Source organism: Lolium perenne, chromosome 1 (assembly GCF_019359855.2).
Source record: "Lolium perenne isolate Kyuss_39 chromosome 1, Kyuss_2.0, whole genome shotgun sequence".
In the NCBI taxonomy this organism is placed as follows: domain Eukaryota; kingdom Viridiplantae; phylum Streptophyta; class Magnoliopsida; order Poales; family Poaceae; genus Lolium; species Lolium perenne.
In genome coordinates this window covers 81618814-81645811 of record NC_067244.2, presented here as the reverse complement: position 1 = coordinate 81645811, position 26998 = coordinate 81618814, and the positions used below count along the sequence as shown (strand labels likewise).

General features: G+C 41.2%; 1 protein-coding gene across 16 annotated transcripts; it reads left to right on the top strand.

The window, feature by feature from the left end:
* Positions 1–255: 255 nt before the first annotated feature.
* On the top strand, positions 256–6085 carry LOC127303274 (uncharacterized). 16 transcript variants are annotated; one of them, XR_007853290.2, is made up of 6 exons: positions 256–816; positions 914–1044; positions 1156–2251; positions 2396–4047; positions 5147–5210; positions 5646–6085. XR_007853290.2 is itself a non-coding variant. In XM_071828388.1 (6 exons), the coding sequence occupies exons 1-3, from the start codon at positions 625–627 to the stop codon at positions 1159–1161; spliced, it is 309 nt and encodes a 102-aa protein (XP_071684489.1). In that variant the 5' UTR covers positions 258–624; the 3' UTR covers positions 1162–1258; positions 1937–2251; positions 2396–4047; positions 5646–6085. The 16 variants fall into 16 exon arrangements, 3 of the variants coding, with proteins under 3 accessions (XP_071684489.1, XP_071684487.1, XP_071684486.1); XR_007853289.2 differs by having other exon boundaries at positions 5142–5210; XR_011755838.1 differs by having other exon boundaries at positions 4560–5210; positions 5722–6085.
* Positions 6086–26998: the final 20913 nt, after the last annotated feature.

The window sequence follows — 26998 nt, the reverse complement described above, 5'->3', positions numbered from 1 at the left end:
GCATCGATAACTCGAGACAATCACAATAAAGATTTATGAGCATGAATAACTAGTTATGTAAATAATCACTCTAGCTTATGTAGTTAACTCTCAGTATGTCAAGAAACACTAGGAAGTTTATTATCATCCCACGGTATGATTGCTGCACCCCCATGGAGCTCTCACAGCGCTTTGGATTTTCGGCCGTCCGATCGAGCTGACGTGGCGCGATCTCGACCGTCCGTTGGGTCGCCTCGCGCGAACCCACATTTTATCCATGGGTCGCGAAAAGCCCCGCCTGGCCCGGTCGTGCCGCCAATCATGTGTCGCGCCTCTCCTCCCCAATCCCATCTCTGCCCGTCGCCCTCCCTGGCCCAATCCTCCCTCGCCTCGTCGTCGCCGCCGTCGGGCTGCCCGGCGGAAGTAGCGCCGCCTCGTCGTCGCCATCGCCGGCGGCTGCCGGTGGAGGCAGCAGGTCACCGCCTCGTCGCCGCTCTACCGCTGGATGGCTCCGACCCGCGGCCGCGCCTCCGATCCAATCCCTGCAGCCGAGCTATTCCTCGCAGCCGCCGCCTCTGGCCTCCATCCCCGCCGCCGCAACGTGCCTTGCCGTGAGATGGCAGGGGACGGCCGGACGGGGCGGAGATGGCAGCCGGCATCCGGCCGGAGGTTGGAGCAGCAGCAGCAGGGACGTTGACCACCGGAATGGAGGAAGCAGGCCAGTGCACAGATGGCCGGCGACAGGGATCGAAGGTGCAGGGGCGCGGAACCTGGAGAAGGGACGCGGCGCGGGACCAGAAGGTGGAGATCTCCTCCCCAACTCCGCCTCCGCTACAGGTGCGCTCTGGTCCTCTACTCCCCACAGCGAAGTCGATTTGGTCACACACCTTCTATCCCTTCACGTCAGATTTGTCAGCTATGAATGGCGTGGCAGTGTGGTTTCTCTCTTCCTAGGAGGTCGGCATGGTGTCCATGGCCAAGGACAGTGCGCTCCACCTCCTCCCCTCCCCACATACCTGTGCTAGATTGGTTCTCACTCCGCACAACATTGCCCTCTATGAAAAGGTAATAGATTCAATCTTGTGCGTGGCTCCAATTTACATCAGTCGTAGTAGCCATGTTGTAGCTTGGCAAAATAGTGTGGATTGGAATTAATTAGTGGATTTGCATCTAAAGGAGTAATTGGTGCCCTCCCATATTTGTTGTGCACGTCAGATGATGAAGATCCATTGGTGTTTTTACTATTCCTTGTGATATGGGGCAACATGCTTAATTTTAGGTAATTTCCGTCAGAAATCTCCACTATGATGCATTTGGTTTCAGGTGTTAACTTCCTTATATATATTATATTATTACATCATGTTTGTAATGCGAGTTGGAACTTCATCTGCAAGTTGAGAATTCCTTTATAGGTTTATTAAATGTGCCTTACCTATCTTATTTCACCTACCAATGCAATGTGAGAGGTACTATCATCCTTCCTTAGTTCTTACTAATGCCATATAATTCAAGCATTTTAATGTTGATGTTGCTACTGTAACACGGTATGGTATTTTTTCCCATATCTGAGATATGCTCAGAGTAATGGGTATGTAATTATCGATGATTTTAGATTTTGCAGGATGGTATCTTCATGTATCTTATCACCATATAGACTTACTAATGCACATTTTAGTAGAACAAGAATCATTCTTCACTATTTTCGTTCTGATGAGTTGTAGCACTACTTATTTGGGCATATAGATTTGAGCTTCGTGTTCTTGTGATATTTCACATACTACCAATTACCCTCTGAATCTATATGCCTTCTGCATCTAATGTTATACTACGGGTATCATGATCAGTGCTACAATTTAAGTAGTGCCTCTATGTTGTTATAAAAGAAATACACAATCCTGGAATTTAGATGCTTAAGAAACCAATGATTTTTTATGCTAACTTTGGTGCAGGGCTGCAGGTCAACTGATAGGAGGACTTTTGAATGATTGGGATCTTCAAGAAATAGGTTCAAACGAAGTAGGTGGGAGGGTTGGCGGGAAAGCACCGAGATAATGCAGTAGTTTTGGCTTCATTATTTTGTACTCCATATCTCTAATGTAATTTGGTCTTTTACAATATATTTGATTTACAACCAACAAACCTCAGGTTATAAAGTATCACTAATCCATTTAATCTTCTGTTGGACGCTGATTTAGAGGCTCTTGACCTGCCATTACATTTGTTAGAATGGGGTGACATTGAGAAGAGTATACCTAACGAAGGGCTCAACAAGGTAAACTCGATCCCCTCCTCTGGCTGAATTACATTTTTTTGATGTGCTACTATAGTCGTGTTGCTTGTCCAACCTGCCAAAAAGTATGTCAATCAAGTTTTACATTATGTGCACCTAATTATATCATATTTCCCAATGGTGTAGGCAATCATCGAGGCCTCTATTGTGAAGATCTTGTGGGATGGCAACCATTCTTGTTTCTTTCCTGGTAATAATAATCGGAGCAATATTGTGAACCCTAATGATTATCAGGAAAAGGTAGTCAAATCCCAGCAAGTCCAAGATACCTTGCAGAATAATACATGATTGTGAAATATAGCAGGTAATCTCACAGACTCCTGACAATTTTGTATTGTTAACTCTTGCACTGTATCGGTTTACTTATACTATTCATTACTGAAAATCTACACTGAGCTAAGTCATGATTTCATATTTGAATGTTTCGGCATTTTGAATAGTTATCTATGTTATATCCTCTTTTGTTGAAAATGAATTCTTTTGCATCTCTACGACACTCTTATTCATGGTAGTAATTCTTAAAAACTGATTCAATGCCCTAAAAAATGGGTGTCATATGAGTCTATTAACCCTGTGAAGGAATACATCTATTTTAGTTCCATGAGCTTGCACCTCTCCAACACATCTCAAAGGAATTCTGAACTACTGTTGTAAGTTTCTTTGTCACGGTTACTTAATTGAAACATTTGAATATGCTTGTGATATTTCCAGCAAGCCTTTTCAATGAAAAAATCTTGATAATATTAGTTTTTCTCTTTTATAGTCCCCTGTTTTTTCTCAATATTGAACATGAATACCATGAGAATGCTACTGAGGTGTGCTTTCCTTTGGTGAATTTAGCGACCTTCTCTCATCAGGCTCCCATGAAGGTCTACAGCGGCAGGGGACTGCCACATCCAATGAGGGCACCATCAGTTATCCTCTTCATCTATCTGTGTTGGTTACGCCTCGATGCATCGGCGCTGGACCTAGAGAAAAATTGCTTGACCTATAGTTCCTCTCTCAATCTCTCACACACACGTTGGTAGACTTTTGTAGCATTTCCCTCTATTTTTCTTGATGCTGGTAGGTTTTCAAGATTGGCCAGACCCGTGCCAAAGGATGAACAATGAAGTGAACAACACGCTCCCCCATAGCTGAGCTCGAATGGAAAGCAGGTAATTAGTACCCAAGCTCATCTCTTCCTCATGGCTCTCTCTCTATTTAATTTGCAGGAATCATTTATGTTTGTACAGATTCCTTATATCTTCGCCTACGAGGAATCTACAGCTTATTCTCATGTTTTTTTTCATACTCTTAAATTTTGGTTGAGCATATATGAACAACCAAAAGTGAGTTGTTTTCTTAACTATTTAAGGTAATGGTATTTTTTTTAGTCATGTACTGGTATTTTTTTAAACACTACCTCATAGGATGGAAGATATGAATATTGGTGTGTTGCAGGTTCTCGAACCTATTTGGATTATGCATGTCAAATGTTCTTTTCTGAAAATTTACCCTCCCCTTACAGACATGGCCTTGGATTTGTGTCACCTATCTCTTCATGTCTGAATGCAGGCTCGGTTCCAATCATGGTTTGTATTAAGTGTTGTAAGATCAGTCTTCACTGGATCTGAACTTGCTTTACCTTTTCCTATCGGCTAGGTAAAGACACCAAATTCAGTAAGCTGCCATGGTGTTAATTAGTGGCCTCTGGGAAAAGTCGGAGCACGTGCAGACACTACCTTGTGCCAATACTGGCGGCGGCGCATCGACTAAATCGCTGGTCGAAGCACCAGGTGAGAATGCTCCTTTTATTTCTCACTTACGTGAAATTGACTGTTACTTGGTTGATTTTGGTTTACCATTTCTGTGGAGATACCAGTTATTATTTTTTATCATCTTTCACAATAAGGTATAATCATTCATTCATTGACTGCACTTTAGTAATTTGTTCTGTCATTGAAACCAATTTTTTTACTTGTATGTTGTTATAAGTAATGCCCAGTCAGACATTCATTGACTGCATTTTATTCTCCCCCATACTCCTCCCCGTCGCTGCCCTCATCCCTCACGTAGAACCGGCCAACCTCCTTGAACCTCCTCCTTTTTAGACATTATCAACTATCTTACTATCTTAGTTATGTACTGAAGAAGTTGTTGCACTTGGATCCACGCTCTTTTCATGTCCTAGAAATCAATAATTGGTTATGAGTTTACAGTATTTATGTTTTTGTGCCAAATAAAAATTGAAACATTTCATTATATTGATGTTTAAACTGTATGTCAGCCTTACCATTTCCCATTGTAGACCAAAGACTCTGAAGACCGCCGCTGAGATGTCAAATAATACCAAACCAGTTTCAATCTGTGATGATAAAGTCGATGAAAAATACAACACATTTAAGCCATTTGATACTGTTAATGGTCATAGTGATCATTATTATCCGAAACCAGAGTTAAGGCTGGTTCACATAGTTAAGGCCCTATTTATTCTTTGCCATCTTATAGCAGTACTAAGTTTGTCCTGTCCACAGCCATCAAAAGACTGGGCGAAGCGTATTCAGCGTGAGTGTGAAAGCTTAGAAAAAGATTTGCCCAGATAGTTAACTCTTGCTTCTTATACTCAATATTTTTTATGAACTACCTCTTGGGTACCAACTTTTCCACTCAGTATCTTGACGCTATTAGTTCAAATCTAATATGGATAGCTCAACTAAACGCTGAGCCCATTCGGCTTTAGGTAATGAGTGTACTTGCATTGCCGTGCTACACTAATATAAAGTTCTCGAGATATAATTGGTTTCAGTTCTTGCACATCCGGTTCCTATTTCTGTTAGCTACTTTGGCAGATTACACCATCTGCAGCTAACATTATGTGTCTAATGGATAGTTTAGTAGACAGCTGGTTAACTGCTTCCTCAAATGACTGTACGATGCAAAGCTGTGGTTCTTTTCGAAGGTACTTAGTGCTTGTACCCATATGTAATTGGCAGTTGTTTGTATTTTGAATATCTAAACCTATGTTGTACCTCAAGCCTATTTGGTAGAGCTTCTGTTGTTTTGTTTATACGTATGATTTTTTCACTGAAACAAGTTATTTCACTAATTATTTGGTTTAAAATTAATTGACTCTAAATTAAGATATATTTCAAAAGAATATATGATTCAAATGATGCATGATTTTTGTGGGGGTATAAAATTGGCATATGCACACTTGAGTTCTTTCATGTCTCTTATGAACAATGAGGTGGTATATCTATATATAGCCTGAAGTTCTAGCATTTTTGTTGATATGTACAAGATGGAAATTTATTGTGTCACTTTATAGGTATTTGTACTGAAAATTCTACGCCGTACAGTTTAGGAACCTTAATGAATTATTTTTATACTACAGGAAAAGCCAAACTGCACTAGCCTTTGCTTGCTTTCATATAGCACAGAGGTTGATTATTGGGTGAATATGATTGCAGCCACTTCATTGCTTAGGAACGGCGGCTGTCTGATTGAGCTTGCCAGCCGATCTGAGCTATTTATTTTTTCACTGCCTGAAATAGAGTACTGCAAGGAAACAAATGTTGAGAGCACCCTCCAAAGGAAAAGGTTCATGTACAAAATCTGTATCATGATAAAGGTTTGTGTATTAGGTGAACTTTGGACATTAGATGATATGTGAGAAGAAACTGACTGGATACTGCTTTCACATCCTCTCAAGAATCAAGGTGTTGGAGTACTGTTTTCTTTCACTTGAAACTGTAGGATTTTATGTCCTCATGTGCCAGCATGATGATACTTAGTTCACCATTTTCTTAGTAGATGCAGAATTTTGTCCATTCACCTCCCTGTTTGATAAGGCACATTGGCGCTTAGATCAGTTTTTGTTTAGCCGATACTATTGTCTGATTGTTATAGTAAGAACACAGCAGATGGCAACTACAGCAGCAAAGCATAAGCAATTGTGTTTTTTTCTAAAATTTCCATTCACAACAACTTACACTCATTATATTCACGTTGTAAACTCCCAAGCTACACACACAACTAACAAAGAGCAAACACAATCGAGTATCTTCTCAGAAGGCTAATCTACAAGTATTAGATACATACAGTAAAAAAAAACTAAAAATTTAGAGCCTAGCAATCCCTGGCTAGGGATATCAATGATCATCGTGCCATTTTTGTTGGTTGCTTCGTCTTGGATATATATAAGTTGCTGTTAGCTTAAGTGAGAACCTTGTGTGTATGTATCTGCCATTATCTCAGAACCACGTGTTATCCCCCGTTATGTGAACTATGTATTACCTTTTAGTAAGACTTGTCTCATGATAAACTGATTTGGTTACAAATTCAGTAAAATATTGGTATGAGCTCCACGGGATCGTGCGCCAAGGCGCACATCTTAATCTAGTTAAACTTAAGTATGAGCATTCATGTCAAAAGAGGTGTAAGTAATTAAGTATCTTATTGACGCCCACATCAATAGCTCAAGACTATCAAAACACTTACTATCTATTCATTATCTTTCAAGAAAATTCATCTAGTAGTAACGAATCCATGCCAAGACTTAGAAGTGATATATAGTTGGATTCCAAAGATAGTATCCAGTTAAGAGTCATAAATGACCTTTAGCAATAATTTTTTCACAACTCAAGAGCATTAATGGTTGCACACAAGTAGCTCCCTACATGTGCATTCAACTGAATAGCTGAAAGTGGGATGAATCCGCAAATCGTTCGTAATCCAGAGGAGTTGTTAGCATCCCAAGAGTGTGCACCATTGTTTGTAGACAAGTTTTATGCAACATCATACTTGATTCACAACCCCGTGAAACCGACTTTTGGCCTCTGGTTGATTTTGCTGCACTTCTGACGAGAATTTTGTCTTCAGTAATTACATGTCTATTTGCCATTATGACTTGATTTCCTGCACACCATTCAAAGACAGAGGAGATTGCACATCTTTGCAATCATTAGTCATTAATAGCACATCGAGAGAGAAACTTAGTCAATTTCTTGACATATCTAAAGGTTTAAACGTGAGAAAAGTAGCGTATTTCACAACCATAGTCAATACGTGCGTGGACGGTTTGAGCTTCCTTGGGCAGCTGCTCCTTGGCTTGGTCGTGGCGGTACCACCTGGGTTGGTGGCCGGTGGTACCGGCCCTCCCTTTTCTTCTCCTTCCTCACACGTAGTTGGTAGCTCCTTTGGCGATTCTTCTCGAAAACTTGTACCTAAGCACACATAGAACATCAGAATGAAGTAGCATGCCATTGAAGTGTGTGTCGAGGTCGAGGGTAGAGATGATCGAATTCATGTTATCATGTAGCGCTTTTACTCGGGCTCGTGTCATCAGTCCACTTGGGGGACTAGTTGGCCTTGGTGTAGTGTCGCCCTTCGGAGGTGCTACATCACCACCTCCAACACTTCGTTTCCTTCTTGATCACGTCATGGATGACAAACGAGATTCCAGTCCTGAGTCATAAAAGACGAGGGACAGAAACAAGTCACTGAATGGAATGAAAGGTGGTTTCTAGGGTTCCGGTCTCACTAGTACAAGAGGGGCGAGTATTCGTGATCCACTACATATTATACAAGAGGGGCGAATATTCGTGATCCACTACATATTACTACCTCCGTTTCAAGGAATAAGGCGCCCTCGTTTTTCAAAAAAAAAAGAATAAGGCGCCCTCGTTTTACGAGTTTTTTGTTTGACCAAGAATTACTTTAAATAGATAAAAATTGTTTGTATAAAATTAGCATTATTAAAAAGTGCTTTTCAATACGAATCCAACGATACTATATACATATAATATAATCAAGATTTTGTTGCTCAACTTTTAGGGTCAAAGTTCGTCTTAGAATACGTGTGCGCCTTATTCCTTGAAACGGAGGTAGTATACAAGAGGGGCGTTTTGGACTTCGAGAAAGGAAGGCAATTTACGAAGGAATATTTCAAAGCCCACTTTTGGTTTCATTAACTTGTTTTGGAGAGAACTTAAGAGCATCTCCAACAGGCGCGCTATAGTTTGGCGCGGTATATGACGCTGCCGCCGCGCTGTAAACATTTGCCGCGCGCTGGAGCGATTTTTCCCCCGCCGGGTGCGCCATTTTGCAGCGCGCGTCGGCGCGGTAAAGTAGCACCTCCGCCGGACGCTCTATTTTGCCGCGCGCGGGCGCGACGCAAACAACAAACACACACAATTATGCATCCAACAAGATCACACAACCATATAAAATTCACGAATAAAATGAACCATTCAAATACAATAAATTATTCAAACCAAATACAACAAGTCCAACATACAACAATACAACATAGTTTTCAGACAATACAAACACATAGTTTTCAAACAAATACAACAAATATGCAACTACTGTTGTCCATTCCAAATTTCCAGTTCCACCATTCTTCCATGAGATCTTTCTGAAGCTCATCACATGTGTCATTGCACCGAATGGCATGGTATGAGGCAATGAACCGAGCAATCCTATGTGCGGACCTCCTCACTTGCACGGGAACCCCCATCAAGTCGTAGTGGGTATGATCCACATCTTTCTCGCGATCATCCTCTATAATCATGTTATGCATGATGACACATGCGGTCATAATATACCAAAGGAATTCTTGGTCCCAAAATCTAGCCGGTCCTCTAACAATGGTAAATTGTGCTTGCAAAATCCCAGATGCTCTCTCTACATCTTTCCTAGCCGCCGCTTGTGCATTATGGAATTGGGTTTGCTTCTTACCTATTGGTTGAATAATCGGCTTCACAAATGTTTGCCACCTTGGATATATGCCGCCGGCGAGGAAGTAGCCATAGTTGTACTTGTGGCCGTTTGCTTCAAACTCCACCAATGGACCTTCCCGCATTGCAAGTCTTGTCATTAGTGGTGACCGTTGAAGAATATTGATGTCAGTGCAAGATCCGGGCATTCCAAAAAAAGCATGCCATATCCAAGTCTCTTGGTCGGCCACTGCTTCAATTACTATGGTGGTGATACGTCTCCGACGTATCGATAATTTCTTATGTTCCATGCCACATTATTGATGATATCTACATGTTTTATGCACACTTTATGTCATATTCGTGCATTTTCTGGAACTAACCTATTAACAAGATGCCGAAGTGCCGATTCTTTGTTTTCTGCTGTTTTTGGTTTTAGAAATCCTAGTAAGGAAATATTCTCGGAATTGGACGAAATCAACGCCCAGGGTCCTATTTTGCCACGAAGCTTCCAGAAGACCGAAGAGTCAACGAAGTGGGGCCACGAGGTGGCCAGGAGGGTGGCCGGCGCGGCCCCACCCTTGGCCGCGCCGACCTGTCTCCTGGGCCCCTCGTGACGCCCCCTGACCTACCCTTCCGCCTACAAATAGCCTTCGTTGCGAAACCCCCAGTACCGAGAGCCACGATACGGAAAACCTTCCAGAGAAACCGCCGCCGCCAATCCCATCTCGGGGGATTCAGGAGATCGCCTCCGGCACCCTGCCGGAGAGGGGATTCATCTCCCGGAGGACTCTACACCGCCATGGTCGCCTCCGGAGTGATGTGTGAGTAGTCTACCCCTGGACTATGGGTTCATAGCAGTAGCTAGATGGTTGTCTTCTCCTCATTGTGCTTAATTGTCGGGTCTTGTGAGCTGCCGAACATGATGAAGATCATCTATCTGTAATTCTATATGTTGTGTTTGTTGGGATCCGATGAATAGAGAATACCATGTTATGTTGATTATCAATTTATATCTATGTGTTGTTTATGATCTTGCATGCTCTCCGTTATTAGTAGATGCTCTGGCCAAGTTGATGCTAGTAACTCCAAGAGGGAGTATTTATGCTCGATAGTGGGTTCATGTCTCCGTGAATGCGGGAGTGAGAGAAACCTCTAAGGTTATGGATGTCTTGTTGCCACTAGGGATAAAACATTGATGCTATGTCCGAGGATGTAGTTATTGATTACATTACGCGCAATACTTAATGCAATTGTCTGTTGTTAGCAACTTAATACTGGAAGGGGTTCGGATGATAACCTGAAGGTGGACTTTTTAGGCATAGATGTATGCTGGATAGCGGTCTATGTACTTTGGCGTAATGCCCAATTAAATCTCACTATACTCATCATAATATGTATGTGCATGGTCATGCCCTCTCTATTTGTCAATTGCCCAACTGTAATTTGTTCACCCAACATGTTGTTTATCTTATGGGAGAGACACCTCTAGTGAACTGTGGACCCCGGTCCAATTCTCTATACTGAAATACAATCTACTGCAATACTTGTTCTACTGTTCTCTGCAAACAATCATCATCCACACTATACATCTAATCCTTTGTTACAGCAAGCCGGTGAGATTGACAACCTCGCTGTTTCGTTGGGGCAAAGTACTTGGTTTGTGTTGTGCAGGTTCCACGTTGGCGCCGGAATCCCTGGTGTTGCGCCGCACTACATCTCGCCGCCATCAACCTTCAACGTGCTTCTTGGCTCCTACTGGTTCGATAAACCTTGGTTTCATACTGAGGGAAAACTTGCCGCTGTACGCATCACACCTTCCTCTTGGGGTTCCCAACGGACGCGTGATGTACGCGTATCAAGCTCTTTTTCTGGCGCCGTTGCCGGGGATCTGAAGAAAAGTTACACCACAAAGATCTCTAACTCCCACGTCAACTACACGCCAGCAACTCTTTTTCTGGCGCCGTTGCCGGGGAGATCAGGACACGCTGCAAGGGGAGTCTCCACATCCCAATCTCTTTACTTTGTTTTTGTCTTGCTTAGTTTTATTTACTACTTTGTTTGCTGCATTAAATCAAAATACAAAAAAATTAGTTGCTAGTTTTACTTTATTTACTATCTTGTTTGCTATATCAAAAACACACAAAAAATTAGCTACTTGCATTTACTTTATCTAGTTTGCTTTATTTACTACTGCTAAAATGGGTACTCCTGAAAATACTAAGTTGTGTGACTTCACAACCACAAATAATAATGATTTATTATGCACACCTATTGCTCCACCTGCTACTACAACAGAATTCTTTGAAATTAAACCTGCTTTACTAAATCTTGTTATGCGAGAGCAATTTTCTGGTGTTAGTTCTGATGATGCTGCTGCCCATCTCAATAATTTTGTTGAACTATGTGAAATGCAAAAGTATAAAGATGTAGATGGTGACATTATAAAATTAAAATTGTTCCCTTTCTCATTAAGAGGAAGAGCTAAAGATTGGTTGCTATCTCTGCCTAAGAATAGTATTGATTCATGGACTAAATGCAAGGATACTTTTATTGGTAGATATTATCCCCCTGCTAAAATTATATCTTTGAGGAGTAGCATAATGAATTTTAAACAATTGGATACTGAGCATGTTGCACAAGCATGGGAAAGAATGAAATCTCTGGTTAAAAATTGCCCAACCCATGGACTGACTACTTGGATGATCATCCAAACCTTTTATGCAGGACTGAATTTTTCTTCGCGGAACCTATTGGATTCAGCTACTGGAGGTACCTTTATGTCCATCACTCTTGGTGAAGCAACAAAGCTTCTTGATAATATGATGATCAATTACTCTGAATGGCACACGGAAAGAGTTCCACAAGGTAAGAAGGTAAATTCTGTCGAAGAAACCTCTTCCTTGAGTGATAAGATTGATGCTATTATGTCTATGCTTGCGAATGATAGGACTAATGTTGATCCTAATAATGTTCCGTTAGCTTCATTGGTTGCTCAAGAAGAACATGTTGATGTAAACTTCATTAAAAATAATAATTTCAACAACAATGCTTACCGGAACAATTCTAGTAACAACTATAGGCCATATCCTTATAATAATAGCAACGGCTATGGTAATTCTTATGGGAATTCTTACAAAAATAATAGGAACACACCCCCTGGACTTGAATCCATGCTTAAAGAATTTATTAGTACACAAACTGCTTTTAACAAATCTGTTGAAGAAAAGCTTGGGAAAATTGATATACTTGCTTCTAAAGTCGATAGTCTTGCTGCTGATGTTGATCTTTTGAAATCGAAAGTTATGCCTAATGAAAATCATCATAATAAAATTGTTACTACAGCAAATGCCATCCAAGTTAGAATTAATGAGAATATAAGACTGATGGCCGAATTGCGTGCTAGGTGGGAAAGAGAAGAAAATGAAAAAGAAGATAATATAGCTAAAATTTGGACTATTACCACCACTAGTAATGCTAATGCTCCACAAGTTGCTGCACCTCCTACTATTATTAATAAAAGAATTGGTGTTAGCAATGTTTCCACTTCTAATGCAAAGCGCGAGAAACTGCCCGAAACTGCTAAAATCATTTAAATCGCTTGTGATAAAACTGCTGAAATTTTTTCCAACATTGGGGATGATGATCCCATTGCTTTAGATTATAATGGTTTGAATTTTGATGATTGCCACATCTCTGAAGTTATAAAGTTCTTACAAAAACTTTCTAAAAGTCCTAATGCTAGTGCTATAAACTTAGCTTTCACAAAACATATTACAAATGCTCTCATAAAAGCTAGAGAAGAGAAATTAGAGCGCGAAGCTTCTATTCCTAGGAAGCTAGAGGATGGTTGGGAGCCCATCATTAAGATGCAGGTCAATGACTTTGATTGTAATGCTTTATGTGATCTTGGTGCAAGTATTTCTGTTATGCCTAAGAAAATTTATAATATGCTTGACTTGCCACCGCTGAAAAATTGTTATTTGGATGTTAATCTTGCTGATCATTCTACAAAGAAACCTTTGGGGAAAGTTGATAATGTTCGCATTACCGTTAACAATAACCTTGTCCCCGTTGATTTTGTTGTCTTGGATATTGAATGCAATGCATCTTGTCCCATCATATTGGGAAGACCTTTTCTTCAAACTGTTGGTGCTATCATTGATATGAAGGAAGGTAATATAAAATATCAATTTCCTCTCAAGAAAGGTATGGAACACTTCCCTAGAAAGAGAATGAAGTTACCTTATGATTCTATTATTAGAACAAATTATGATGTTGACACTTCGTCTCTTGATAACACTTGATACACACTTTCTGCGCCTAGCTGAAAGGCGTTAAAGAAAAGCGCTTATGGGAGACAACCCATGTTTTTACTACAGTACTTTGTTTTATATTTTGTGTCTTGGAAGTTGTTTACTACTGTAGCAACCTCTCCTTATCTTAGTTTAGTGTTTTGTTGTGCCAAGTAAAGTCGTTGATAGTAAGGTTCATACTAGATTTGGATTACTGCGCAGAAACAGATTTCTTTGCTGTCACGAATCTGGGCAAAATTCTCTGTAGGTAACTCAGAAAATTATGCCAATTTACGTGAGTGATCCTCAGATATGTACGCAACTTTCATTCAATTTGAGCAAGTCTGGTGCCTCAATAAAATTCGTCTTTACGAACTGTTCTGTTTTGACAGATTCTGCCTTTTATTTCGCATTGCCTGTTTTGTTATGCTCGATGGATATTTTGATTCCATTGACTTTCAGTAGCTTTGTGCAATGTCCAGAAGTGTTAAGAATGATTATGTCACCTCTGAACATGTATATTTTGATTGTGCACTAACCCTCTAATGAGTTGTTTGAGTTTGGTGTGGAGGAAGTTTTCAAGGATCAAGAGAGGGAGATGATACAACATGATCAAGGAGAGTGAAAGCTCTAAGCTTGGGGATGCCCCGGTGGTTCACCCCTGCATATATCAAGAAGAAGCAAGCGTCTAAGCTTGGGGATGCCTGGGCATCCCCTTCTTCATCGACAACATTATCAGGTTCCTCCCCTGAAACTATATTTTTATTCTGTCACATCTTATGTGCTTTGCTTGGAGCGTCGATTTGTTTTTGTTTTTTGTTTTGTTTGAATAAAATGGATCCTAGCATTCATTGTGTGGGAGAGAGACACGCTCCGCTGTAGCATATGGACAAATATGCCCTTAGGCTCTACTCATAATATTCATGGCGAAGTTTCTTCTTCGTTAAATTGTTATATGGTTGGAATTGGAAAATGATACATGTAGTAATTGCTATAATGTCTTGGATAATGTGATACTTGGCAATTGTTGTGCTCATGTTTAAGCTCTTGCATCATATACTTTGCACCTACTAATGAAGAAATACATAGAGCATGCTAAAATTTGGTTTGCATATTTGGTCTCTCTAAAGTCTAGATAATTTCTAGTATTGAGTTTGAACAACAAGGAAGACGGTGTAGAGTCTTATAATGTTTACAATATGTCTTTTATGTGAGTTTTGCTGCACCGCTTCATCCTTGTGTTTGTTTCAAATAGCCTTGCTAGCCTAAACCTTGTATCGAGAGGGAATACTTCTCATGCATCCAAATCCTTGAGCCAACCACTATGCCATTTGTGTCCACCATACCTACCTACTACATGGTATTTCTCCGCCATTCCAAAGTAAATTGCTTGAGTGCTACCTTTAAATTTCTATCCTCCACCTTTACAATATATAGCTCATGGGACAAATAGCCTAAAAACTATTGTGGTATTGAATATGTACTTATGCACTTTATCTCTTATTAAGTTGCTTGTTGTGCGATAACCATGTTCCTGGGGACGCCATCAACTACTCTTTGTTGAATATCATGTGAGTTGCTATGCATGTTCGTCTTGTCTGAAGTAAGGGAGATTTACCACCTTTATGGTTAGAGCATGCATATTGTTAGAGAAGAACATTGGGCCGCTAACTAAAGCCATGATCCATGGTGGAAGTTTCAGTTTTGGACGAATATCCTCAATCTCATATGAGAAAATTAATTGTTGCTACATGCTTATGCATAAAAGAGGAGTCCATTATCTGTTGTCTATGTTGTCCCGGTATGGATGTCTAAGTTGAGAATAATCAATAGCGAGAAATCCAATGCGAGCTTTCTCCTTAGACCTTTGTACAGGCGGCATAGAGGTACCCCTTTGTGACACTTGGTTAAAACATGTGCATTGCGATAATCCCGGTAATCCAAGCTAATTAGGACAAGGTGCGGGCACTATTAGTATACTATGCATGAGGCTTGCAACTTGTAAGATATAATTTACATAACACATATGCTTTATTACTACCGTTGACAAAATTGTTTCTTGTTTTCAAAATCAAAGCTCTAGCACAAATATAACAATCGATGCTTTCCTCTTTGAAGGACCATTCTTTTACTTTTATGTTGAGTCAGTTCACCTATTTCTCTCCACCTCAAGAAGCAAACACTTGTGTGAACTGTGCATTGATTCCTACATACTTGCATATTGCACTTGTTATATTATTCTATGTTGACAATATCCATGAGATATACATATTATAAGTTGAAAGCAACCGCTGAAACTTCATCTTCCTTTGTGTTGCTTCAATACCTTTACTTTGAATTATTGCTTTATGAGTTAACTCTTATGCAAGACTTATTGATGCTTGTCTTAAAGTACTATTCATGAAAAGTCTTTGCTTTATGATTCAGTTGTTTACTCATGTCATATACATTGTTTTGATCGCTGCATTCATTACATATGCTTACAATAGTATGATCAAGGTTATGATGGCATGTCACTCCAGAAATTATCTTTGTTTATCGTTTACCTGCTCGGGACGAGCAGAAACTAAGCTTGGGGATGCTGATACGTCTCCGACGTATCGATAATTTCTTATGTTCCATGACACATTATTGATGATATCTACATGTTTTATGCACACTTTATGTCATATTCGTGCATTTTCTGGAACTAACCTATTAACAAGATGCCGAAGTGCCGATTCTTTGTTTCTGCTGTTTTTGGTTTCAGAAATCCTAGTAAGGAAATATTCTCGGAATTGGACGAAATCAACGCCCAAGGTCCTATTTTGCCACGAAGCTTCCAGAAGACCGAAGAGTCAACGAAGTGGGGCCACGAGGTGGCCAGGAGGGTGGCCGGCGCGGCCCCACCCTTGGCCGCGCCGACCTGTCTCCTGGGCCCCTCGCGATGCCCCCTGACCTACCCTTCCGCCTACAAATAGCCTTCGTTGCGAAACCCCCGATGCAGAGCCACGATACGGAAAACCTTCCAGAGACGCCGCCGCCGCCAATCCCATCTCGGGGGATTCAGGAGATCGCCTCCGGCACCCTGCCAGAGAGGGGATTCATCTCCCGGAGGACTCTACACCGCCATGGTCGCCTCCGGAGTTATGTGTGAGTAGTCTACCCCTGGACTATGGGTTCATAGCAGTAGCTAGATGGTTGTCTTCTCCTCATTGTGCTTAATTATCGGGTCTTGTGAGCTGCCGAACATGATCAAGATCATCTATCTGTAATTCTATATGTTGTGTTTGTTGGGATCCGATGAATAGAGAATACCATGTTATGTTGATTATCAATTTATATCTATGTGTTGTTTATGATCTTGCATGCTCTCCGTTATTAGTAGATGCTCTGGCCAAGTTGATGCTAGTAACTCCAAGAGGGAGTATTTATGCTCGATAGTGGGTTCATGTCTCCGTGAATCTGGGGGAGTGAGAGAAACCTCTAAGGTTATGGATGTGCTGTTGCCACTAGGGATAAAACATTGATGCTATGTCCGAGGATGTAGTTATTGATTACATTACGCGCAATACTTAATGCAATTGTCTGTTGTTCGCAACTTAATACTGGAAGGGGTTCGGATGATAACCTGAAGGTGGACTTTTTAGGCATAGATGCATGCTGGATAGCGGTCTATGTACTTTGTCGTAATGCCCAATTAAATCTCACTATACTCATCATAATATGTATGTGCATGGTCATGCCCTCTCTATTTGTCAATTGCCCAACTGTAATTTGTTCACCCAACATGCTGTTTATCTTATGGGAGAGACACCTCTAGTGAACTGTGGACCCCGGTCCAATTCTCTATACTGAAATACAATCTACTGCAATACTTGTTCTACTGTTCTATGCAAACAATCATCTTCCACACTATACATCTAATCCTTTGTTACAGCAAGCCGGTGAGATTGACAACCTCGCTGTTTCGTTGGGGCAAAGTACTTGGTTTGTGTTGTGCAGGTTCCACGTTGGCGCCGGAATCCCTGGTGTTGCGCCGCACTACATCTCGCCGTCATCAACCTTCAACGTGCTTCTTGGCTCCTACTGGTTCGATAAACCTTGGTTTCATACTGAGGGAAAACTTGCCGCTGTACGCATCACACCTTCCTCTTGGGGTTCCCAACGGACGCGTGCTGTACGCGTATCAAGACTGTTTTCTGGCGCCGTTGCCGGGGAGATCAAGACACGCTGCAAGGGGAGTCTCCACCTCCAATCTCTTTACTTTGTTTTTGTCTTGCTTTACTTTTATTTACTACTTTGTTTGCTGCATTATATCAAAAACACAAAAAATTAGTTGCTAGTTTTACTTTATTTACTATCTTGTTCTCCATATTAAAAACACAAAAAAATTAGTTACTTGCATTTACTTTATCTAGTTTGCTTTATTTACTATTGCTAAAATGAGTAATCCTGAAGTTGAAGTTCGTTCGTTTAAGCAACAAGGGGGAGAATGTTTAAAAGATGCTTGGTATGGAATTAGTGATGCCCATAATAGGTGCACTAAGAAACACTCCACCACTATCCTACTCAGTAATTTTTATGTTGGTATCTCTAGCTGGAATATGTATGTTCTTGATCGTCTCGCGGGAGGTAACTTTCTAATTACTCCTGCCTTAGAAGTGATACGTCTCCGACGTATCGATAATTTCTTATGTTCCATGCCACATTATTGATGTTATCTACATGTTTTATGCACACTTTATGTCATATTCGTGTATTTTCTGGAACTAACCTATTAACAAGATGCCGAAGTGCCAGTTCCTGTTTTCTGCTGTTTTTGGTTTCAGAAATCCTAGTAACGAAATATTCTCGGAATCGGACGAAATCAACGCCCAGGTTCCTATTTTTCCCGGAACCATCCAGAACACCCGAGAGCCGCCAGAGGGGAGCCCTGGGGGCCCCACACCACACCCTGGCGCGGCCAGAGGGGGGGCCGCGCCGCCCTATGGTGTGGGCCCCCCAGAAGCCCTCCTGCGCCGCCTCTTCGCCTATATAAAGCCCCTGGATCGAAAACCCTGATACGTTCGACGAAAACCACAGAAACCTTCCAGAGCCGCCGCCATCGCGAGGCCAAGATCTGGGGGACAGGATCTCTGTTCCGGCACGCTGCCGGAGCGGGGAAGTGCCCCCGGAAGGCTTCTCCATCGACACCGCTGCCATCTCCACCGCCATCTTCATCACCGCTGCTGCTCCCATGAGGAGGGAGTAGTTCTCCATCGAGGCTCGGGGCTGTACCGGTAGCTATGTGGTTAATCTCTCTCCCATGTACCTCAATACAATAATATCATGAGCTGCTTTACATGATTGAGATTCATATGAGTTTGTATCACTATTTATCTATGTGCTACTCTAGCAAAGTTATTAAAGTAGTTCTATTCCTCCTGCACGTGTGTAAAGGTGACAGTGTGTGCACCGTGTTAGTACTTGGTTTATGCTATGATCATGATCTCTTGTAGATTGCGAAGTTAACTATTGCTATGATAATATTGATGTGATCTATTCCTCCTACATATGCATGAAGGTGACAGTGTGCATGCTATGTTAGTACTTGGTTTAGTCTATTGATCTATCTTACACTATAAGGTTACTTAAACATGAGCATTATTGTGGAGCTTGTTAACTCCGGCATTGAGGGTTCGTGTAATCCTACGCAATGTGTTCATCATCCAACAAAAGTGTAGAGTATGCATTTATCTATTCTGTTATGTGATCAATGTTGAGAGTGTCCACTAGTGAAAGTCTAATCCCTAGGCCTTGTTCCTAAATACTGCTGCGTTACTACTGCTTGTTTACTGTTTCACTGTGTTACTACTGCTGCAATACTACCACCATCAACTACACGCCCGAAAGCTATTTTTACGGCACCGTTGCTCTTGCTCATACTTATTCATACCACCTGTATTTCACTATCTCTTCGCCGAACTAGTGCACCTATTAGGTGTGTTGGGGACACAAGAGACTTCTTGCTTTGTGGTTGCAGGGTTGCATGAGAGGGATATCTTTGACCTCTTCCTCCCTGAGTTCGATAAACCTTGGGTATCCACTTAAGGGAAAACTTGCTGCTGTTCTACAAACCTCTGCTCTTGGAGGCCCAACACTGTCTACAGGAAAGGAGGGGGAACGTAGACATCAAGCACTTTTCTGGCGCCGTTGCCGGGGAGGAAAGGTAAAAGGTACTCACACTCCGGACCTCGGCTACCAAGCTATTTTCCGTCGTTGTAAGTACTCGAAGCTATTTCCTTTAGATCCTGCAATTGCATCTTTTTGTTTCTTGTTTACACTAGTAAGGCATAATGGAAAACATCTGTGAGCTCTTTGTACTATTTCCTGAGTCAAGACATGAATGGTTTAATGCGAAAATTAAAAAACCCATGGAACATATTAGCATGAACACATTGAACACCATTGTTGCTAATGATATGGAAAATTCTAAGCTTGGGGAAGCTGGTTTTCATGATCTTTTTAGTCCCCCAAGCATTGAGGAGAAAATTTTCTTTGATGATACTTTGCCTCCCATATATGATGATTATAATGATAGTGGTCTTTTGGTGCCACCTACTATGGAGAGTAAATTTTGTTGTGATTATACTATGCCTCCTACACTTGATGAGAATAATAATGATAGCTACTTTGTTGAATTTGCTCCCACTACAACTAATAAAATTGATTATGCTTATGTGGGTAGTAATAATTTTATGCATGAGACTCATGATAAGAATGCTTTATGTGATAGTTATATTGTTGAGTTTGCTCATGTTGCTACTGAAAGTTATTATGAGAGAGGAAAATATGGTTGTAGAAATTTTCATATTACTAAAATGCCTCTCTATGTGCTGAAATTTTTGAAGCTACACTTGTTCTATCTTCCTATGCTTGTTACTTTGCTCCTCATGAACTTGTTTATTTACAAGATTCCTATGCATAGGAAGCATGTTAGACTTAAATATGTTTTGGATTTGCTTCTTGATGCTCTCTTTTGCTTCAAATACTATTTCTTGCAAGTGCATCATTAAAACTGCTGAGCCCATCTTAATGGCTATAAAGAAAGAACTTCTTGGGAGATAACCCATGTGTTATTTTGCTACAGTACTTTGTTTTATATTTGTGTCTTGGAAGTTGTTTACTACTGTAGCAACCTCTCCTTATCTTAGTTTTGTGTTTTGTTGTGCCAAGTAAAGTCTTTGATAGTAAAGTAAGTACTAGATTTGGATTACTGCGCAGTTCCAGATTTCTTTGCTGTCACGAATCTGGGTCTACCTCCCTGTAGGTAGCTCAGAAAATTAAGCCAATTTACGTGCATGATCCTCAGATATGTACGCAACTTTCATTCAATTTGAGAATTTTCATTTGAGCAAGTCTGGTGCCATTTTAAAATTCGTCAATACGAACTGTTCTGTTTTGACAGATTCTGCCTTTTATTTCGCATTGCCTCTTTTGCTATGTTGGATGAATTTCTTTGATCCACTAATGTCCAGTAGCATTATGCAATGTCCAGAAGTGTTAAGAATGATTGTGTCACCTCTGAATATGTTAATTTTTATTGTGCACTAACCCTCTAATAAGTTGTTTCGAGTTTGGTGTGAAGGAAGTTTTCAAGGGTCAAGAGAGGAGGATGATATACTATGATCAAGAAGAGTGAAAAGTCTAATCTTGGGGATGCCCCGGTGGTTCACCCCTGCATATATCAAGAAGACTCAAGCGTCTAAGCTTGGGGATGCCCAAGGCATCCCCTTCTTCATCGAAAACATTATCAGGTTCCTCCCCTGAAACTATATTTTTATTCCGTCACATCTTATGTACTTTACTTGGAGCGTCTGTTTGTTTTTGTTTTTGTTTGTGTTTGAATAAATTGGATTACATCATGCTTGTGTGGGAGAGAGACACGCTCCGCTGTAGCATATGGACAAGTATGTCCTTGGTTTCTACTCATAGTATTCATGGCGAAGTTTCTCCTTCGTTAAATTGTTATATGGTTGGAATTGGAAAATGATACATGTAGTAATTGCTATAAATGTTTTGGGTAATGTGATACTTGGCAATTGTTGTGCTCATGATTAAGCTCTTGCATCATATGCTTTGCACCCATTAATGAAGAAATACATAGAGCATGCTAAAATTTGGTTTGCATATTTGGTTTCTCTAAGGTCTAGATAATTTCTAGTATTGAGTTTGAACAACAAGGAAGACGGTGTAGAGTCTTATAATGTTTTCAATATGTCTTTTATGTGAGTTTTGCTGCACCGGTTCATCCTTGTGTTTGTTTCAAATAAACCTTGCTAGCCTAAACCTTGTATCGAGAGGGAATACTTCTCATGCATCCAAAATACTTGAGCCAACCACTATGCCATTTGTGTCCATCATACCTACCTACTACATGGTATTTTCCGCCATTCCAAAGTATATTGCTTGAGTGCTACCTTTAAAATTCCATCATTCACCTTTGCAATATATAGCTCATGGGACAAATAGCTTAAAAACTATTGTGGTATTGAATATGTAATTATGCACTTTATCTCTTATTAAGTTGCTTGTTGTGCGATAACCATGTTTACGGGGGACGCCATCAACTACTCGTGGTTGAATATCATGTGAGTTGCTATGCATGTTCGTCTTGTACGAAGTAAGAGCGATCTACCACCTTATGGTTAAGCATGCATATGTTAGAGAAGAACATTGGGCCGCTAACTAAAGCCATGATCCATGGTGGAAGTTTCAGTTTTGGACATATATCCTCAATCTCAAATGAGAAAATTATTAATTGTTGTTACATGCTTATGCATAAAAGAGGAGTCCATTATCTGTTGTCTATGTTGTCCCGGTATGGATGTCTAAGTTGAAGAATAATCAATAGCGAGAAATCCAATGCGAGCTTTCTCCTTAGACCTTTGTACGGGCGGCATAGAGGTACCCCTTTGTGACACTTGGTAAAAACGAGTGCATTGTGATGATCCGGTAGTCCAAGCTAATTAGGACAAGGTGCGGGCACTATTAGTACACTATGCATGAGGCTTGCAACTTATAAGATATAATTTACATGATGCATATGCTTTATTACTACCGTTGACAAAATTGTTTCATGTTTTCAAAATCAAAGCTCTAGCACAAATATAGCAATCGATGCTTTTCCTCCATGGAGGACCATTCTTCTACTTTTCAATGTTGAGTCAGTTCACCTATTTCTCTCCACCTCAAGAAGCAAACACTTGTGTGAACTGTGCATTGATTCCTACATACTTGCTTATTGCACTTATTATGTTACTCTATGTTGACAATATCCATGAGATATACATGTTACAAGTTGAAAGCAACCGCTGAAACTTAATCTTCTTTTGTGTTGCTTCAATGCCTTTACTTTGAATTATTGCTTTATGAGTTAACTCTTATGCAAGACTTATTGATGCTTGTCTTGAAGTGCTATTCATGAAAAGTCTTTGCTTTATGATTCAGTTGTTTACTCATGTCATTACCATTGTTTTGATCGCTGCATTCACTACATATGCTTTACAAATAGTATGATCAAGTTTATGATGGCATGTCACTCCGTAAATTATACGTGTTATCGTTTTACCTGCTCGGGACGAGCAGAACTAAGCTTGGGGATGCTGATACGTCTCCGACGTATCGATAATTTCTTATGTTCCATGCCACATTATTGATGTTATCTACATGTTTTATGCACACTTTATGTCATATTCGTGCATTTTCTGGAACTAACCTATTAACAAGATGCCGAAGTGCCAGTTCCTGTTTTCTGCTGTTTTTGGTTTCAGAAATCCTAGTAACAAAATATTCTCGGAATCGGACGAAATCAACGCCCAGGTTCCTATTTTTCCCGGAACCATCCAGAACACCCGAGAGCCGCCAGAGGGGAGCCCTGGGGGCCCCACACCACACCCTGGCGCGGCCAGAGGGGGGGCCGCGCCGCCCTATGGTGTGGGCCCCCCAGAAGCCCTCCTGCGCCGCCTCTTCGCCTATATAAAGCCCCTGGATCGAAAACCCTGACACGTTCGACGAAACCCACAGAAACCTTCCAGAGCCGCCGCCATCGCGAGGCCAAGATGGGGGACAGATCTCTGTTCCGGCACGCTGCCGGAGCGGGGAAGTGCCCCCGGAAGGCTTCTCCATCGACACCGCTGCCATCTCCACCGCCATCTTCATCACCGCTGCTGCTCCCATGAGGAGGGAGTAGTTCTCCATCGAGGCTCGGGGCTGTACCGGTAGCTATGTGGTTAATCTCTCTCCCATGTACCTCAATACAATAATCTCATGAGCTGCTTTACATGATTGAGATTCATATGAGTTTGTATCACTATTTATCTATGTGCTACTCTAGCAAAGTTATTAAAGTAGTTCTATTCCTCCTGCACGTGTGTAAAGGTGACAGTGTGTGCACCGTGTTAGTACTTGGTTTATGCTATGATCATGATCTCTTGTAGATTGCGAAGTTAACTATTGCTATGATAATATTGATGTGATCTATTCCTCCTACATATGCATGAAGGTGACAGTGTGCATGCTATGTTAGTACTTGGTTTAGTCTATTGATCTATCTTACACTATAAGGTTACTTAAACATGAGCATTATTGTGGAGCTTGTTAACTCCGGCATTGAGGGTTCGTGTAATCCTACGCAATGTGTTCATCATCCAACAAAAGTGTAGAGTATGCATTTATCTATTCTGTTATGTGATCAATGTTGAGAGTGTCCACTAGTGAAAGTCTAATCCCTAGGCCTTGTTCCTAAATACTGCTGCGTTACTACTGCTTGTTTACTGTTTCACTGTGTTACTACTGCTGCAATACTACCACCATCAACTACACGCCCGAAAGCTATTTTCTGGCACCGTTGCTACTGCTCATACTTATTCATACCACCTGTATTTCACTATCTCTTCGCCGAACTAGTGCACCTATTAGGTGTGTTGGGGACACAAGAGACTTCTTGCTTTGTGGTTGCAGGGTTGCATGAGAGGGATATCTTTGACCTCTTCCTCCCTGAGTTCGATAAACCTTGGGTATCCACTTAAGGGAAAACTTGCTGCTGTTCTACAAACCTCTGCTCTTGGAGGCCCAACACTGTCTACAGGAAAGGAGGGGGAACGTAGACATCAAGAAGCTAGTTGCATTATTGAGAGTCTATTTGGAATACCACCTGTTAATGAAGTTAAAATTGAAACCTCTCTTCAAGATGTCATGAAAAAGTTGGAAACCATAGAGCAAAACCTTCCAAGTATTGAGACTAAACTGGGAGAATTACTTAATAACACTGATAAACTTGATAAATCTCTAGGTGGAATTAATGATAGAATTGCCATCTTAGAAGCTTGTGCTATTCAAGATAATCAAACCCAAAGGATTAGTGAACTTGAAGAAGCTATGGGAACATTGGGTCCAACTTTTTCTTCTATTAAATTTAAGGAGAAAGCTTATGTGGGTAAGGAGCAAAAGTTCATGTATGTTTCTAAGGTGCCTAAACTAAAAAACCATTATAGGCCTAAAATTGACAAAGCTCTTAATACCTATATAGATAATAGAGCATCCAATGCTTCGTCTCTTGATAATACTTGATACACACTTTCTGCGCCTAGCTGAAAGGCGTTAAAGAAAAGCGCTTATGGAAGACAACCCATGATTTTACTTCTGCACTTTTGTTTTATATTTGAGTCTTGGAAGTTGTTGCTACTGTATCAAACTCTCCTTATCTTAATTTTGTTGCATTGTTGTGCCAAGTAAAGTCTTTGATAGTAAGGTTCATACTAGATTTGGATTACTGCGCAGAAACAGATTTCTTGCTGTCACGAATCTGGGCCCAATTCCCTGTAGGTAACTCAGAAAATTCTGCCAATTTACGTGAGTGATCCTCAGATATGTACGCAACTTTCATTCAATTTGAGCATTTTCATTTGAGCAAGTCTGGTGCCTCTTAGAAATTCGTCTTTACGGACTGTTCTGTTTTGACAGATTCTTCCTTTTATTTCGCATTGCCTGTTTTGCTATGCTTGATGGATTTTTCTATTCCATTAACTTTCAGTAGCTTTGTGCATTGTCCAGAAGTGTTAAGAATGATTATGTCACCTCTGAACATGTGAATTTTGATTGTGCACTAACCCTCTAATGAGTTTTTTAAGTTTGGTGTGGAGGAAGTTTTCAAGGATCAAGAGAGGAGGATGATACAATATGATCAAGGAGAGTGAAAGCTCTAAGCTTGGGGATGCCCCGGTGGTTCACCCCTGTATATTTCAAGAAGACTCAAGCGTCTAAGCTTGGGGATGCCTGATACGTCTCCGACGTATCGATAATTTCTTATGTTCCATGCCACATTATTGATGTTATCTACATGTTTTATGCACACTTTATGTCATATTCGTGCATTTTCTGGAACTAACCTATTAACAAGATGCCGAAGTGCCGATTCTTTGTTTTCTGCTGTTTTTGGTTTCAGAAATCCTAGTAAGGAAATATTCTCGGAATTGGACGAAATCAAAGCCCAGGGGCCTATTTTCTCACGAAGCTTCCAGAAGTCCGAAGGAGAGACGAAGAGGGGCCACGGAGGGGCCACACCCTAGGGCGGCGCGGCCCCCCCCTTGGCCGCGCGGCCCTATGGTGTGGGGCCCCCGTGCCGCCTCTTGACCTGCCCTTTCGCCTATAAAAAGTCTCCGTGACGAAACCCCCGATCTGAGAACCACGATACGGAAAACCTTCCAGAGACGCCGCCGCCGCCGATCCCATCTCGGGGGATCCAGGAGATCGCCTCCGGCCCCCTGCCGGAGAGGGGAATCATCTCCCGGAGGACTCTACGCCGCCATGGTCGCCTCCGGTGTGATGTGTGAGTAGTCTACCCCTGGACTATGGGTCCATAGCAGTAGCTAGATGGTTGTCTTCTCCCCATTGTGCTATCATTGTCGGATCTTGTGAGCTGCCTAACATGATCAAGATCATCTATCTGTAATTCTATATGTTGCGTTTGTTGGGATCCGATGAATAGAGAATACTTGTTATGTTGATTATCAAAGCTATGCTTATGTGTTGTTTATGATCTTGCATGCTCTCCGTTATTAGTAGATGCTCTGGCCAAGTTGATGCTAGTAACTCCAAGAGGGAGTATTTATGCTCGATAGTGGGTTCATGCCTCTGTGAATCTGGAGGAGTGACAAGAACCACTAAGGTTATGGATGTGCTGTTGCCACTAGGGATAAAACATTAGTGCTATGTTCAAGGATGTAGTCACTAGTTACATTACGCGCAATACTTAATGCAATTGTCTGTTGTTAGCAACTTAATACGGAGGGTTCGGATGATAACTGAAGGTGGACTTTTTAGGCATAGATGCGGTTGGATGACGGTCTATGTACTTTGTCGTAACGCCCAATTAAATCTCACTATACTCATCATGATATGTATGTGCATGGTCATGCTCTCTTTATTTGTCAATTGCCCAAGCGTAATTTGTTCACCCAACATGTCGTTCGTCTTATGGGAGAGACACCTCTAGTGAACTGTGGACCCCGGTCCAATTCTCTTTCTTGAAATACAATCTCTTGCAATCTTGTTCTACTGTTTTACGCAAACAATCATCTTCCACACAATACGGTTAATCCTTTGTTACAGAAAGCCGGTGAGATTGACAACCTCACTATTTCGTTGTGGCAAAGTACTTTGGTTGTGTTGTGCGGGTTCCACGTTGGCGCGGTAATCTGTGGTGTTGCGCC